This window comes from Pimephales promelas, chromosome 15 (assembly GCF_988280905.1).
Source record: "Pimephales promelas chromosome 15, fPimPro1.hap1.1, whole genome shotgun sequence".
NCBI classification, from domain to species: Eukaryota; Metazoa; Chordata; class Actinopteri; order Cypriniformes; family Leuciscidae; genus Pimephales; species Pimephales promelas.
The window spans coordinates 34049831-34065900 of NC_142783.1; the positions used below are offsets into that span (position 1 = coordinate 34049831).

Genomic DNA, 16070 nt, shown 5'->3' on the forward strand with positions numbered 1-16070 from the left:
CAATCAGTAAGGGTTGTTCATCTTCTTGTCAATGGTGCAATTGAAGCAACTAGATTAATGTTAAACGTTAAACAACTCCCCACACAATTAATTCTGTATTTAATAAAATGCACAATCCAATCAATCACCCTATATGCACAATCAAATAAATTACACTTGTTAAGCCTCCATTTTGCAAATGTGCCAAATATGAAATAAAGCAGATGTCTTTATTTTATTGCATTAGAGTATGTTATAAATGATGTCACAGAAGTCTGTCCAGGATCCTTTTATCGTTCTCTGGCTCATGAGTACATGGTGAGATGCATCCACTACAAGAAAAGAGTTATGCATTATGATTGTTATTAATCTTACTTTGAATTCTGATTAATTAAATAGTTGTTTAAAAACATTACTTCATTTTCTCCCAGCATCATGTTTGGCCTGCCAGCAGCGAGTTTCTTGAATGTTTCTGGTGATGATAATAATATCAGTTAATGATAACAGAAATCATCCAGACAATAATATCTCTACAGTGGTTAGGTGTGGATATTATGCCATCTTTATAAAGCATGCTTCACAAATGATTTATGAAGTTAACTTATCTATCTTAGACATGATATCTCAGGTGCTATTTTTAGGATTTAAATTGCATACAAGAATTGAGATCTGTACTGGCTAGTACAACATAATAGGTTAAAGACTCACTGGCCATGCAATCCATGCGCAGGACGAGCACAACAAAGTTTTCTAGTGTAATTTCACCACCAGCGTTACCGTATCGGAAAGCCATGAGATTCAGCATACTGTCACTCAATACAAACCCTTGAAAAAAAATAATACGACCAGATTCATTCTGTTGGTTTGTACATTTGGTGATTAAATGGTGTTGTAACGTATATGACTTTGAAGTGAGTTACCTGAAGCCTTAAGAGCATTTCTGAGTTCATTCAGAGACAGACTTCCAGTGTGTGAAACATCCATGCCATAGAAAATATCCTGAGAAACAGACCAGAAAAGCAAATGCAACCAATTTTATACATGTAATGTGTAATGCAGACAACTGCATACTAGAGTCACTATAAGCAAACATTTTTTCTTCCAACTTCCAATCAGAGATGTATAAAGTACTAGAAACCCGGACTTGAGTAAAAGTACAAGTGCTCTATCAATAAAGTGACTTGACTAGAAGTTGAAGTGCTCTTTAAGCACCACACTTAAGTAGAAATACTAAAGTATTCAACATTTTTTGTACTTAAGTATTACAAGTAGTTTATTTTAAAATTCACTACTTAAGTACTAAAAGTAAAAGTACAAGTATTGTGTCATGTAATTATTAAAGAAAGCAGTCAAAAGTTTGAATTAGCAATCAAATAAGGCTCTTTGGCGGGATGCAAATTTGCAGGACAACCCCTGCATTAGTTGACAATGTGTGTGTCAATCAATACCATTACCCTATAAAACTGGCATGTGATTTAGGCAGCATGAAAGCCAACTTGCAACAAATGATTCGTAAAATTTTTATAATTGTAACGAGTAACTAGCAGAACATTAAAAAAGTATCAAAGTAAAAGTATTAAATTCATTGAAAATATCTACTGAAGTAAAAGTAGAAGTATGAGAAAAAAACAATACTCTAGTAGAGTACAGATACAGCATTTTAGTACTTAAGTACAGTAATTAGACCCTTATTCATCGTCTGGAATCGTTTAAAGCCCTTTGAAGTTGCACTGAAACTCTCATTTGGACCTTGAACTGTTTGGTCCCCATTGAAGTCCATTATATGGAGAAAAATCCTGGAATGTTTTCATCAAAAACCTTAATTTCTTTTTGTTTTCTTGTCATGCACAAGGCTGTCTGATCTCCTATTTACATCTGGAAGACGTATTTTAAGAGTGTTTGCTCATCTGCAAGACGTCTATAGGACGTTTCCTGTCAGATGTCAAATAGACGTTTAGAAGATGTCTCTAAGATGTAATGATTTAGAATGGATCTTCTAAACGTCTATTTGACATCTGCAGGAAACGTCCTATAGACGTCTTGCAGATGAGCAAACACTCTTAAAATACGTCTTCCAGATGTAAATAGGAGATCAGACACCCTTGTGCTATCTGGGCGTAGTTCTACTTCGTTTCTATACATCTCTGCTTGCAATGGATCATTACCTTTATAAAAACGGCTCGTTTCCACAAACGGAGACATTCAAATTCACTGAGATTTCCAGTGACACTGAGCTGTATTGTTGCGTTAAAGAGCATCATCAAACAACTTGTAAAATGAGATAAATTATATTTTTGTTACAGAATTTACAAATGGCAAACGACAAACACAAGTGTCTGAAATCCTTTATAGTAGAGGATACATCCATCAGCGCCACCATGCTCTTACACAAATCCAAGCTGAATCCTGTGGTTTTCTGTGAATGTCCTGAGAGAAACATACGCAGAATCACAGATGACTAAAGGCTTTAAAAATATGAGCTGATATTGTGACTTTTCTCTGGAAGGTTGAATCATCATCACCTGCATAAAGATTCTCATTCAGAAGTTTCTGAAGCCGCTCAGCATCCACTTCTCCGTACTTACAGAAACAGACATATAATCAGATAGCAGATAAACAACTTTCTGTTCAATTTAAATAGTTGGGGTCTTTAAGTTGCTTTTAGTTGTATAGCGGATCATAATCATTCCCTCATAATCCAGAACTGCTGGAGAGTCACATGTACCTTATCTGCATATTGTAGAAAGAGCTGGAAAGAATCGTCACTATCCCTGGGAATCATCTGAGAGAAATTAAGAAAATACACTGTATATAATTTCAGAACACATATGTATTATGTAATATATATATATATATATATATATATATATATATATATATATATGCACTCTAAATAGTGCTGGGTTGTTTTAACCCAAAATTTGGTAAAATATGGACAAACCCAAATGTTGGGTTAAAAATGTAATTGAAAATTTTAACCCAACTTCAACTTTCAACTGTACATTTTTAATTAGATTTTTAACCCAACATTTGGGTTTGTCCATATTTGACCCAAATTTGGGTTGAAATAACCCAGCATTTTTTAGAGTGTATATTTACAGTATGTGTGTGTGTGTTTATATATACCTTTCTTCTTGTTGTTAAATATAATTTCAGAACACACACACACACACGCACACACACACACACACACACACACACACACACACACACACACACACACACATATATATATATATATATATATATAGACTGTGTGTTTATATACACACACTCTAAACAGTGCTGGGTAAATATGGACAAACCCAAATGATTGAAAATTTTAACCCAACTTCAACTTTCAACTACATTTTTAAATGAGATTTTTAACCCAACATTTTGGGTTTGTCCATATTTGACCCAAATTTGGGTTGAAATAACCCAGCATTTTTTTAGAGTTTATATATATATATATATGTGTGTGTGTGTGTGTGTGTGTGTGTGTGTGAGTGTGTGTGTTTATATATACCTTTCTTCTTGTTATGCCATATCCAGAACTGTCTCTGAAGACACAAAATCAAAATATGTGTAGTCCAACATTACATTATATTATAATAGTAAACACTTTAAAACTGCTGCATGTGATTTTATGAATGAATGAATGTTTCTCGTATCCTAGTTTAATAAGCAGAGGCATCATAGACTAGCATCTCGACTAGCTCAGCATCTCATGTTAATAATGCGAAGGCTTACTCGATGATGGCTTCTGTCTTTGAATAGACTGTCAGAAGGAAAGATGAAGCTTCATTTGGCTGGTAAGTTGAAGGAACGATGAGGTAATCGCCCGCTTTGAATCGGAAAAACTCCATGATTTCCCGAGCATTGATGAAGGCTTTGTTTTTTCCAACAAGACGGGCGTTTCTGAAGAATGAGGCAGGGAATTTTTCCCTTTGGTCCTTTAACTGGAATAAAAGTTACCAAAAATATACATTTTGTCTCTGCAAAACCTAAAATACAGCCAAATGTGCAGGAACAGGTTCAATACGTACATGAGCTGGCACCTGCAAGAGTTTCAAAATAAAAAAAGGTAAAATACTCAATATTGCATTCAAATATACATGACTAGTTTTCAAAATGCTTTTTACAAACCTCATAAATGTTAAAGCCAATATGGAAATTGGTTGCCAGGTGCCTGTTTCTCTTGTGAGATTTTTGAATGAGAGACACGAGGAGATTTGGAGAGTGTTCATCTCTAGGGTTTTCAACGATCTCCTTAAGAGTCACACGAAACTGGGGATTCTTTGAAAAACTCTCTATACATGCAAAAGAAAAAAAAAGAGAGACCAATCAGCCGTGCCCTATAGAGATTGATGTTTTTGCAAGGAGATTATGCTTAACCAGATAGTAGTAGTCATAGCCATAATAAAAAATAGTTGTAGTAAGAATAATATAACATGAGTTAGTTTACCAAGGTCATTTGGACAGCCACCAGCTGTTGTTCCAGTCACCCACTGGCCTTTGTGCACTTCAGTTTTCCAGGATGAAGAATGAGATCCAGCAAGAACGTTCACGTCCGAACAACAAATGTCCACATCTGAATAATTCCTGCAGAAATCCTCCATTGACATCCTGTAGAGACAGAAAACTGGCTGTGAAATGATATGCCTGACCGATAAAGGGTTTCGAAGGCCGATACCGATACAAATATTTTTGGGTTTTAAAAATCAGATATATCGGCCGGTAATTTTTTTATTATTAAATATTGTTGGATTTCACGCACATGTAAAAGAAAAGCTAACTTTTCTGCACAAGATACGTCTAAATGTTCACTCCTCGCAAGTAGAACTTACATTTTACAATGCAGGGACTGTAACTAGAGATATGCTAGTTATAAATATGGTAATCATAACTTTATTTAGGCAGAAAAAGTTCATTGTGGTTTCCAAGCTCATTAATGTTAACGTTAGCGGTCTTTCACTGATGATAGTGGCATTAGCTAGCTTTGTGGTTAGCTAGTCTATGATGAGCCATAATTTAGCAATAGATAACATCATACTGCAAATTGTAAAACATACATTTTCAATATAACAGGCCAAGGAGAGATGATTGAAGCGTGTTTCGTCTGTTTTTATTTTATTTTTTAAATATTCATTTATCGGCCATTATGACCGCCAATACCGATATTTTGGAAAATGCCTAATATCGGCCGATATATCGGTCTGGCTCTAATATGAAACCGTGGTATATACTAAATAAAACACCTAATATTCAAGAGACACAAGCATTGATCTAAAATAACTCACCAGAATTCTCCATTGTCAAGCACAACTTTGTGTTTTTGGTCCTCGGGACGTACAGATTCCCACAAAGGCGATCTAAAGAGACAAAGATATCAGATGCCTAATAATAGATGTATAGGAATTATATCTAGAAATGTCAAGGATTCAGACCTGTCGCTCCAGTCTCTGTTCCACTCTCCCTGACCCCAAGGGTTAAAGACCCTCACCAGCTTCACTGGACGACCTCGATATACAACCTGTGAGAGAACATCTCGCATTAGACGACTTGATGATACTAAACACTTCGAAACTTGTCGATACGGTATATTACAAGTATTGTTGGCTTTTGGACTCATGCAAAATGCATAATTAATGTAAAACTGTAAACCACAGTCTTATATAAGACGAAGTTCTCACCTCTGCCACTCCTGTGACCGTGTACGCATGCATTTCCACAAGGCCATTGGGTAACACATTATTTTGCAGCAGACCTGCTTGCTGAAAGGAGCAAAGTGATTTTAAGACTTGGATTTTTTTTAATTGCGTTATAATAATTAATTTAAAGGGATACTTCACCTTCACCTGTATCAAAGCTCAAATGCTCGCCTTGCTGTTCTGTGATGCGTGTTCGTGACTCTCCTGTTCGAACTCGTTCATCAAAATGAACAAATCTTTTTCTAAGTCATTTGGTTTATTCAACGAACAACAAAACGAACGAATTGACTCGGAAAAAGATTTGTTCATTTTGATGAACGAGTTCGAACAGGAGAGTCACAGAACAGAGCAAGACGAGCATTTGTGCTTATAAAACTTAAATTTTGTTATTTAATTTTGTGCGATTGTTTCGCTTGATAAGACCCTTATTCATCGCCTGGAATCGTTTAAAGCCCTTTGAAGCTGCACTGAAACTCTCATTTGGACCCCATTGAAGTCCATTATATGGAGAAAATCCTGGAATGTTTTCATCAAAAAGCTTAATTTCTTTTCGACTGAAGAAAGAAAGACGTGGACATCTTGGATGACATGGGGGCGAGTAAATTAAAAGTTTTTTCAAAAGTGAACTACTCGTTTAATATTTGAGACGCAGTCTTTACCCCTCCAGGAGTGCCACATCCCATCAGGGATTCTGATTGGCTGGCTCGTCTCATGGTGTCCCACAGCTTGTCTGATGCTTCGCTCAGTTTAATGGTCACGTGAGGTCCACCGGTGAAGTCCATGAAAGCTTCTGATATGTTTCCTGCGTCCATATCCGCATAAGAGCCGCACACTCTGGAAAAGATAGACGTTTTTTCTCATTCATTATTTCCGTGCAGTTCAAAAAAACATAAAGTACTGATCCTATTCGAAGCAGAAAGAATATGAAATCAAAGGTAAAAGATTGTTTATTCATATTATTTATAAGTGAATGAACTGCTCAACCCATGAAGCAATAAATTATAGTTTATAGTACAATATAAAACAGTCTGTTATTTAACTGAAACATACTTAGCATAAGCTTTCTCCAACAAAGCCGGCCAGAATTCATTTGCTGTTTTAGACTGAACAAAGATGAGTCGGCCGTCAATAGTTGGTAGTTTGTCATCGATAACCACATCCACCCATGATCCGAATCTCCAGAACTGAAGACAAAAGGCGAGAGATCTGGTATTATTAAAAAAATATAGAAGCTTTAACTCCTAAACAATTGTTCAGCCAAAAATGGTTCAAACATTCACCTTAAAATGAAATATTCCTGCATAATCCACAGAAAAACTTTGTTCATCCTGGATAACCTGCTTCATAATTCGTTTTTGAGATGTAAGAGCTCCAACCGATGCCAGAAACCAGCAGTTACCTTCAGACAAACACAAACGTTTGTTTCACTATATTAGTTAGGACATTGCATAGATAGAGCATTGATTTTATATCAGGTTAATGATACTTTCTATTGTTTAATGCCTAACCCAAGCCCTACCTCTAACCAGTGTTTCTCAAACTTTTTCAGCCCAAGGACCACTTTATCTTCCTTTTTTTTTTCTGAGGACCACCTAACAAAATCCCACTCTAAGACGCCCCCAAAAAACAAAAATGTAAGGATAAGCTAAATTTAAGTTTAAATTTAACTCCTAACTGAGCTTTGACTGATATAGGCTTTTCATTTTTCTGTCAGTGAAGAAAGTAAACATAGGGTTAACTGATATAGGTTGATTTTGCCTGTGAATAATTTTTCTCAGACGCGTTTATTTACTGAAAGCTAAAGCTTGGTAATTAAGTTTATTAAATGCATTCACAATACGTATAGGCTACACATTTATTATTGTTTGTATGCCTAATACAGGGCTTTATAATCAAAGAGGTCCTAAATTTGAGGTTGGTAGGGGCTTCACATTTTTTAGTTATCTGATATTTGCATTTTCAAGACGTTTGAAGACCAAAAAAAAAAAAAAAAAGGATAGGAAATTGCTCAGAAACATGTGCAAATAACTGTAGAAAACTAGTTTATAAGCCTTTTTAACTAGTGAGGACCAGTAAAATATCTTCACTAGTTGGTCATCATGATATTTTAATACATAAATGAGGACGTTTGGCCTTCACAAGTATAGCCACACACACACACACACACACACACACTTACTTATTTGCGGTCTCTCTCACACACACACACACATTGTCAAAAACACTAAAATGTTTTCATTTGCTTTATCTCTATACTCTGAGTTACTTTTACATTTGACCTAATGAATTATTTAGTTTGAAGCTTCTCTTCAAAATGTGTTTATTGACATTTTCTGTTTATATTCACATGCATTCATCTAATGTAATAATATCTGATACTGTACACACCTGTTTGATTTATTGCACCGCCACGTTATCTATTAGCTCACTGAGACTGACCTTTGACATTTTCACCATCTCTAAACGATAGTTAGTTGGTTTCTGTTTTGCTTTACAGCAGCTCGTTGCATTTATGTGTTAATGATTTATTTTTCGAATATACATTTTAGGCTTCAAGGGTGTAATGTAAGCTTGCTGTGGACACTGTTGTTTATTAATATTAAATGGCACACACTGTAAAACCCAACAAGTTAAGCTAACTCATTTCATTTGAGGAAACCTTCATTTAAGTTTGCAAAAAACCTCTGAACTTATATTAATCAAGTTCACTAAAACAATAATATTTCTTAAAAGACAATTAAACTTTACACCGCATTTAATAATGTATACTACAGTGTATGAGCCTTTGCAAATATACACTTTGTGTCCAGCACAGAAGACCTACCCAATCTGCCCTGAAGGAAGTCAAACCTTGAAGTTCCTTGAACAATGTAAACGGGGTTCGGCACCAGTTCCTGAAGAACACAGAGGATTTATTTCACACACTATCAGCAGATCACACACAATCACAAGGGTACAAATCACTATCAAGAAACAACAGCAGACCAACCTAATTAAGTTCTGCTGAAAAATTCATAGAATAAACTAAATATACCGGTATTTACTAGTTTATGTTTACTTTAAAGTATGCATGCTCATTTAGTACACTTTACCAGCACTCATGCATTAAAGGAGTAGTTCACTTTTAAGAAAAACTTTTGCTGATAATTTACTCACCCCCATGTCATCCAAGATGTCCATGTCTTTCTTTCTTCAGTTGAAAAGAAATTAAGGTTTTTGATGAAAACATTCTTGCATTTTTCTCCATATAATGGACTTCAATGGGGACCAAAAGACAGTTTCAGTGCAAACTGTTCAAAGGGCTTTAAACGACACCAAACGATGAATAAGGGTCTTATCAAGCGAAACGATCGCTCATTTAATAAATAAATAAAAAAGTTTAAGTTTTATAAGCTCAAATGCTCGCCTTGCTTTGTTCGTGACTCTCCTGTTCGAACTCGTTTACCAAAATGAACGAATCTTTTTTCGAGTCATTTGGTTAATTCAACGTTGGGTCATTATTTATTTATTTTTCGTTTCGCTTGATAAGACCCTTATTTATTGTCTGGAATCGTTTAAAGCCCTTCGAACAGTTTGCACTGAAACTCTCATTTGGACCTTGAACCGTTTGGTCCCCATTGAAGTCCATTATATGGAGAAAAATCCTGGAATGTTTTCATCAAAAACCTTAATTTCTTTTCGACTGAAGAAAGAAAGACATGGACATCTTGGATGACATGGGGGCGAGTAAATTATCAGCAAATTGAACTACTCCTTTAAAGTCACCATGAATATGCATTACGAGAACCTTACAACACTATCTCACGACCAATTCGTACGAATTCGACGCATGATTAAAAAGTGGCTAATTCGTACGATTTGTCTAAACCCACGTGATGGTTATGTTTAGGGGCGGGGTAAGGGGTAGGTCAAAATCGTATTAATTCGTACGAGTGAGGTCGTATGTATTGTTACGAATTAGCCACTTTTTAATCATTCGTCGAATTCGTACGACTTGGTCGTGAGATCGGGTTGGAACCTTAGCATTTACTGTATGTAAGACTATCATGATCAACATCATGAAAGTTTCTGCTATAATCAGATCAGTTAATAGTTGAGTTTGTGTTTGCTGATGCTCACGTACATGTGGTCTTTTCCACACTACTTTCCAGAGCTCTTCACGCTCAAGAGGACCAAAACCGATTGACTTCATCTCTGGGGGGAACAGGTTGTCTCTAAACCTCAGTCTTTCCTTCAGGCAGAACTGCTTGAGCTGCTGGAAGTCCTGATCCAGGAACCGTTCCGGATTACCTGGAGATCCCTGTCCATCTTTCAGATTACGCTCCAACAAAATGTTTAAACACACTCCAGGGGCTGGCATTGTGGATCAGATCTGCTGAAGAAAGCTAGATTGCTTTCACACGGCATTATGGTGAACAAAAGCTTCAATAGCTTTTATAGTTGTTTACTTCAGTCGCTTAGATTTAGATTAGATCAAGCTTTTTTGTATACAGTAAACATGATGGAAATACATGAATTGGTAACGCTCTACAATACGGCTCATTAGTTAACATGAACAATACTTCTACAGCATTTGTTAATCTAGATTACAGTAATATTAAATTCAATATTTACACTCTAAAAAATGCTGGGTTGTTTCAACCCAAATTTGGGTCAAATATGGACAAACCCAAATGTTGGGTTAAAAATCTAATTAAAAAAATGTACCGTTGAAAGTGAAAGTTTTAGATTTTTAACCCAACATTTGGGTTTGTCCATATTTGACCCAAATTTGGGTTGAAACAACCCAGCATTGTTTAGAGTGTACTAATACACTATTAAAAAAAAAATCAAAGGTTGTATTTCTTAACATTTGACAATTCACTGAAACTAACATGAACAAACAATGAACCCACCCTAAAAAACGCTGGGTTGTTTCAACCCAAATTTGGGTCAAATATGGAAAAAAATGTACAGTTGAAAGTGAAAGTTGAAGTTTTAAATGACATTTTTAACCCAATATTTTGGTTTGTCCTTATTTGACCCAAATGTGGGTTGAAACAACCCAGCATTGTTTAGAGTGTACTAATACACTATAAAAAAAAAAAAAAAAAATCAAAGGTTGTATTTCTTAACATAATTCACTGAAACTAACATGAACCCACCCTAAAAAAATGCTGGGTTGTTTCAACCCAAATTTGGGTCAAATATGGACAAACCCAAATGTTGGGTTAAAAATCTAATTTTAAAAAATGTACCGTTGAAAGTGAAAGTTTTACATTTTAAATGACATTTTTAACCCAACATTTGGGTTTGTCCATATTTGACCCAAATTTGGGTTGAAACAACCCAGCATTGTTTAGAGTGTACTAATACACTATATAAAAAAAAATCAAAGGTTGTATTTCTTATTGATAATTCACTGAAACTAACATGAACAAACAATGAACCCACCCTAAAAAATGCTGGGTTGTTTCAACCCAAATTTGGGTCAAATATGGACAAAAATGTACAGTTGAAAGTGAAAGTTGAAGTTTTAAATGACATTTGTAACCCAATATTTGGGTTTGTCCTTATTTGACCCAAATGTGGGTCAACCCAGCATTGTTTAGAGTGTACTAATACACTATAAAAAAAAAAAATTATAAAAAAAAAAATCAAAGGTTGTATTTCTTAACATTAGATAATTCACTGAAACTAACATGAACACACCCTAAAAAATATGGACAAAAATGTACAGTTGAAAGTGAAAGTTGAAGTTGGGTTAATTTTTAACCCAATATTTGGGTTTGTCCATATTTAACCCAAATTTAGGTTGAAACAACCCAGCTTTTTTAGAGTGCAGTTGTAATTTTTAGTAACATGAACAAAGATGAACAAATACATACAAAGGTTTGGTGCATTGTTAGTTAATACATTAAGTAATGTTTGACTAATTAACCTAATTGTAAAGTGTAACCCATGAATCTTTAACTTTATGCTTATTTCTTCGTTTAATTTTGGTTTCTGAGATAATGCGTTTGCACCATGTCTGTATGTGCATGACTGAACTAAAACAGCATTTGCATGTAAAAACTGAAATGATAACAGATTAAAAACATACCTTTTCTGTCTCGCTGTGGCTGGAAGATTATTGCGTCCGTCCCTAAGCAAAGAGAACCGAGGAGTGCGACTCCGCCTTCTTCTCCAGGTGTGATGCAACTTTATGGCTCTCAGGTCAATATTTAAATATTGTGCAAATATCATGCTATATACGTAATGAGCTGAGGCTTTTACAGTGGTAGGATTCACTCCGAAACTAAAACTTATTTAGATGTTAGACTGCAGTTTACTGTAATTATGTGTCCAAAACTTGCATTATCAGCAGAATGACAGTGATTGATTTAATGATTGTAAAAACCATGAGCATAAGGTTTGCAAACAATGTAAGGCTTATTCATCTAATCAAAGGTGCTATTAAAGCTATACAAAGCCAAACTACAGACTAGATCCTGCAAATACGACCATCCTCAAATCTCTGATCTCTCAGGATCCAGTACGAGCTCTCCCGCCTCACACACCTGCAAACTTCCACACATTCCCTTCGTTCTGTGCATCATATCTCCTGAAACCCCCCAGGATAAGCTCTGTTTTGTGACCTTAAAAACATTAAAAATAACACATTGCAGGTTAAGTAAAAAAAAAAGTTTTACTTAAAAGTTAAGTTTGCTTTTGCACCCAAAGTGCTGTCATTATTCAGTACACAATTTTCCCTCCACATCAGTCAATGATTTCAGACCTACATGTCTCTTTTTACAATGTATTACGATTTGCAAACTCTTCCTCATTTTACGAGATTCGAAACACAGCCCGGTGACTTAAAATAGTTTTTAATAGAAACCTCAGCAGTTCAAGTCGAGTTTGCACCGGGGCTATTTTTCCATGATAGACTTTTAGACGTTTTCCAGATGGAGTCACTTTAAGTGTTAAACAAGTGTAATAGTTTAAGTTGCAGTCCCCAGGTGAAAAAAAAAAGTGCAATAAAAAAACACCTAAATACAAGAAAGTACATTTATAGGACATTCTTACCTTTTCTGCTAAAAAAACCCTGTAAAAATTATACACTGTAAATAATTCACTAATTAAAAGAATATTTTCACTTACGTAGTACTTAAGTGTAATTGCGAAAGTATACTAAATACCATTGATATTTAAAATGCATTTTAGTGCATAGAAATAAGATATAGAATTTAAAAAATACACAGAAGAGTAGGCTATTATTCATTTTTAACGGATTAAAATAGCTCATTGTTAGTGCACATTTAGATAGCTATCATAAGTTTAAATTAAACTTCAACTTTTAGAAAAACTAGTGTCTCAATGATACTGAAAGAAAAGTTTCAAAAATTAAATTGACTGCTTTAATAGTAAATAGCCAGAAGGTGGCGCTGTGCGCAAAGTTATAAAAGACGAAAGTCAAGAATGCCTGAATAATTGATCTGAGAACATAATAGTACGCAGTAGTATAGATAATAATATCTGTTTGAATTTAATCGTCTCTTTTTTCCCCCTTTATTTTGGTACTGAGAGTATAAAATTATTATTCATTTATTGAATTATTCATGGTGGTTAGTAACAGTAAAGAGTGAACACAAATACACAATGCAAAATTTCAGCGATGCATGAACATGAGCCTAAAAATATGACATTTGTATTTCACTATAGTATATATATACATATATATATATATATATATATATACACTCTAAAAAATGCTGGGTTGTTTGAACCCAATTTTGGGTAAAATATGGACAAACCCAGCCATTGGGTTAAAAATGTAATTTAAAAATGTAACCCAATGGCTGGGTTTGTCCATATTTTACCCAAAATTGGGTTCAAACAACCCAGCATTTTTTAGAGTGTATATATATATGAAGAGTTCAGATGCAAAAGCCTCTAAATGCCATTTGAAATTTTCTTCAATCTAAAATGATCATTTTTATCAAGCTTGTATATTTAAGTTCAATAATTTCACTTAAATGGCAATGAAGATTACCTATTAATTGTCATTTAAGTGAAATTACTGAACTTAAATATACAAGCTTGATAAAAATGATCATTTTAGAAGAAAATTTCAAATGGCATTTAGAGGCTTTTGCATCTGAACTCTTCATATATATATATATATATATATATATAACTATATGCTAGGGTGCATGAAAATATAGGCAAACATCTAACTGCTGTTCTCTATTTCACTTTACTTTTATCCAAATTAATCAACATATGAAATAAGTCAGCAAATTAGTTCAATTAAATTGGACATATTCACTTTTTTCCTGAAAGAAATTCATCAGTTTGTCAGATAACACTCATGGACAATGTGAGCTCTTTTCCCATCATCTTTGACCAGTTTGTTCCATTTATTATTCAATATTTCAAGTATTTTCTTGAGTTTCTATATGGCACTTGTAATCCAGATCAGAACGGGCTCACTGGTCCGTGTGAATTATTCAAAACTATGTTCCCGTCTCGTATTTTTCTTTATTCTTTAGAGAGGATTGTTGAAATCAATGTCTCTCACGGAGCCTCAACAGTGTTACTGAACTCCACAGACTCATTATTATATTATAATAACAATTATTATATTTTATCAGCAAGCCCTGTTTACACTCTAAACAATGCTGGGTTGTTTTAACCCAAATTTGGGTCAAATATGGACAAACCCAAATGTTGGGTTAAAAATGCACAGTTGAAAGTGAAAGCTGAAGTTGGGTTAAACTTTGAAATGACATTTTTTTAACCCAACATTTGGGTTTGTCCATATTTGACCCAACAACCCAGCATTGTTTAGAGTGTATTGTCTCACCCTTACGAAAAAGTTTATTCAAGTGTGCTATTACTTCTTTTTTAAAACTAAAAATAAGGAAGGCCACTTTCAGTATATTTATGAGAAGTACTGAAAATTAAACTAAAATAATATTACACAACCCAAATATGGGTAATATATGGACAAACCCAGCCATTGGGTTAAATCTGTTAATTCAATTTTTAACCCAACACCCAATTTGGGTTAAAACAACCCTGCATTTTTAAAGTGTAAAGTCTAAGAATATTTGCATACTTGTACTCAATCTTTTGATCGAGATCATATTTATACTTAAAAGTATAATTAATTAAGTATTCTAAATGTATACTCAGTAGTTTACAGAGAGTATACTTCAAAGTGTGCTTTCAAAGTACTGGGCTTTCAGTTTATATACAAGTGCACTTGTAGTATAGTTGCCGTACAAACAAAAAGTAGTAGTAAATTAGTTGCATACTAAAAAGTTTATACTTATACTTTTTATATACTAAAAAGTGTGCCAATTTAGTCCCAAGAAGTATACTACTAATACATTGATATTAATATACCTACTACACAATATATACTTGAACTTTTCTTAAGTATACTTAATTGACTTAACGCGACGTATACTTCTTTTTTGATCCCAGTACAAAACAGGGAAAAAAATACACTTTATCTCAATAGTCAACTTTACAACCACAGCTAACTCTCGTTAGAGTATTAGTAAATAGGGTTTGAGTTAGTAGCATAAGGAGTTGCAAAGTTACTTCAAAAATAAAGTGTTACAAACCTCACTGAAGCTCCTCTTTTGCATATTCTTATTAGTGTCTTATAATAAAATGACTGCTCTTGTCTCCTGTCCTGTCGTACGATATGCCAACGATGCCATTCACTATGAAGAGCTAATGTGATTATGAATACATTTATAGCACTTGTTTTTAATTCAATCTTATGAGATGAAGTTAGCACAGAACAGTGTTATATAATATGACATATTGACACATGACATACAGTGTGTATGAAGCCAAATACATTAATTGCGATTCCAAACTGCACTAACTTCAGTACACTTGAAATGGGTAACATTTCTTGATTAAAATGGACTTTGATGTTTTTTGTGGAGCTTAAAGTTCATTTGGATGAACCACCTGGATTTCAAAGGTACGCACATCTTCATAAATCAGGCGCTGAGAGGAGAGTAAGCATAATCTTACACCAAAATATACACCCGTTTCTACGCAAGATTGATAAATGAGGGCCATTGACTTCCATAGTAGGAAAAAAATATACTATGGAAGTCAATGATACCAGAAACTGTCTGGTTACTGATATTCTTCTAAATATCAGAAAATCGGCTGAATTGATTCGAAAACGGTAAAACTCAACTGTTTAACTCAGGGGGAGTGAGCCTATTTCCAAAAAAAATGGAGTATCCTTTTAAGTGTAAAATTAAAATATTTTAGGTGTTTTATCATAATCTTTAAATTAAATAGAAAATAAATAGTGAAGCTGTTTTAAAATAGTATTAGCATCTTAAAATCAATTGTCATCAAAACAAAAGGTGAAAGCTTGCATGTAGGATGTGTAGTCAT

The 16070-nt window shown here is 34.3% G+C and overlaps 1 protein-coding gene across 3 annotated transcripts; it reads right to left on the reverse strand.

Annotated features, from left to right (window-relative positions):
- Positions 1-82: 82 nt before the first annotated feature.
- Positions 83-12744, reverse strand: LOC120473198 (calpain-1 catalytic subunit). Of its 3 annotated transcripts, none has more exons than XM_039662911.2 (22): positions 11755-12744; positions 9796-10044; positions 8497-8566; positions 6953-7071; positions 6723-6856; positions 6332-6506; positions 5655-5735; positions 5409-5494; positions 5262-5333; positions 4427-4587; positions 4108-4271; positions 4008-4019; positions 3712-3920; positions 3488-3521; positions 2705-2761; positions 2502-2559; positions 2342-2406; positions 2145-2213; positions 900-978; positions 688-804; positions 396-451; positions 83-311 (listed from the first exon to the last, which is right to left on the reverse strand). In XM_039662911.2, the coding sequence occupies exons 2-22, from the start codon at positions 10030-10032 to the stop codon at positions 285-287; spliced, it is 2082 nt and encodes a 693-aa protein (XP_039518845.2). In that variant the 5' UTR covers positions 10033-10044; positions 11755-12744; the 3' UTR covers positions 83-284. The 3 variants fall into 3 exon arrangements, with proteins under 3 accessions (XP_039518845.2, XP_039518846.2, XP_088976710.1); XM_039662912.2 differs by having other exon boundaries at positions 9796-10047; XM_089120584.1 differs by lacking the exons at positions 9796-10044; positions 11755-12744 and having other exon boundaries at positions 6723-6878.
- Between the last annotated feature and the right edge of the window lie 3326 nt (positions 12745-16070).

Bases quoted from the DNA above. Each gene is read 5' to 3' on its own strand.
- LOC120473198 (XM_039662911.2), bottom strand. From the start codon at position 10,032: ATGCCAGCCCCTGGAGTGTGTTTAAACATTTTGTTGGAGCGTAATCTG. The intron at 4,588-5,261 runs GTGAGTTATTTT...CTGTCTCTACAG, and splicing joins CTTGACAATGGAGAATTCTG to GATGTCAATGGAGGATTTCT. The intron at 805-899 runs GTAACTCACTTC...TTTTTTTTCAAG, and splicing joins AAATGCTCTTAAGGCTTCAG to GGTTTGTATTGAGTGACAGT.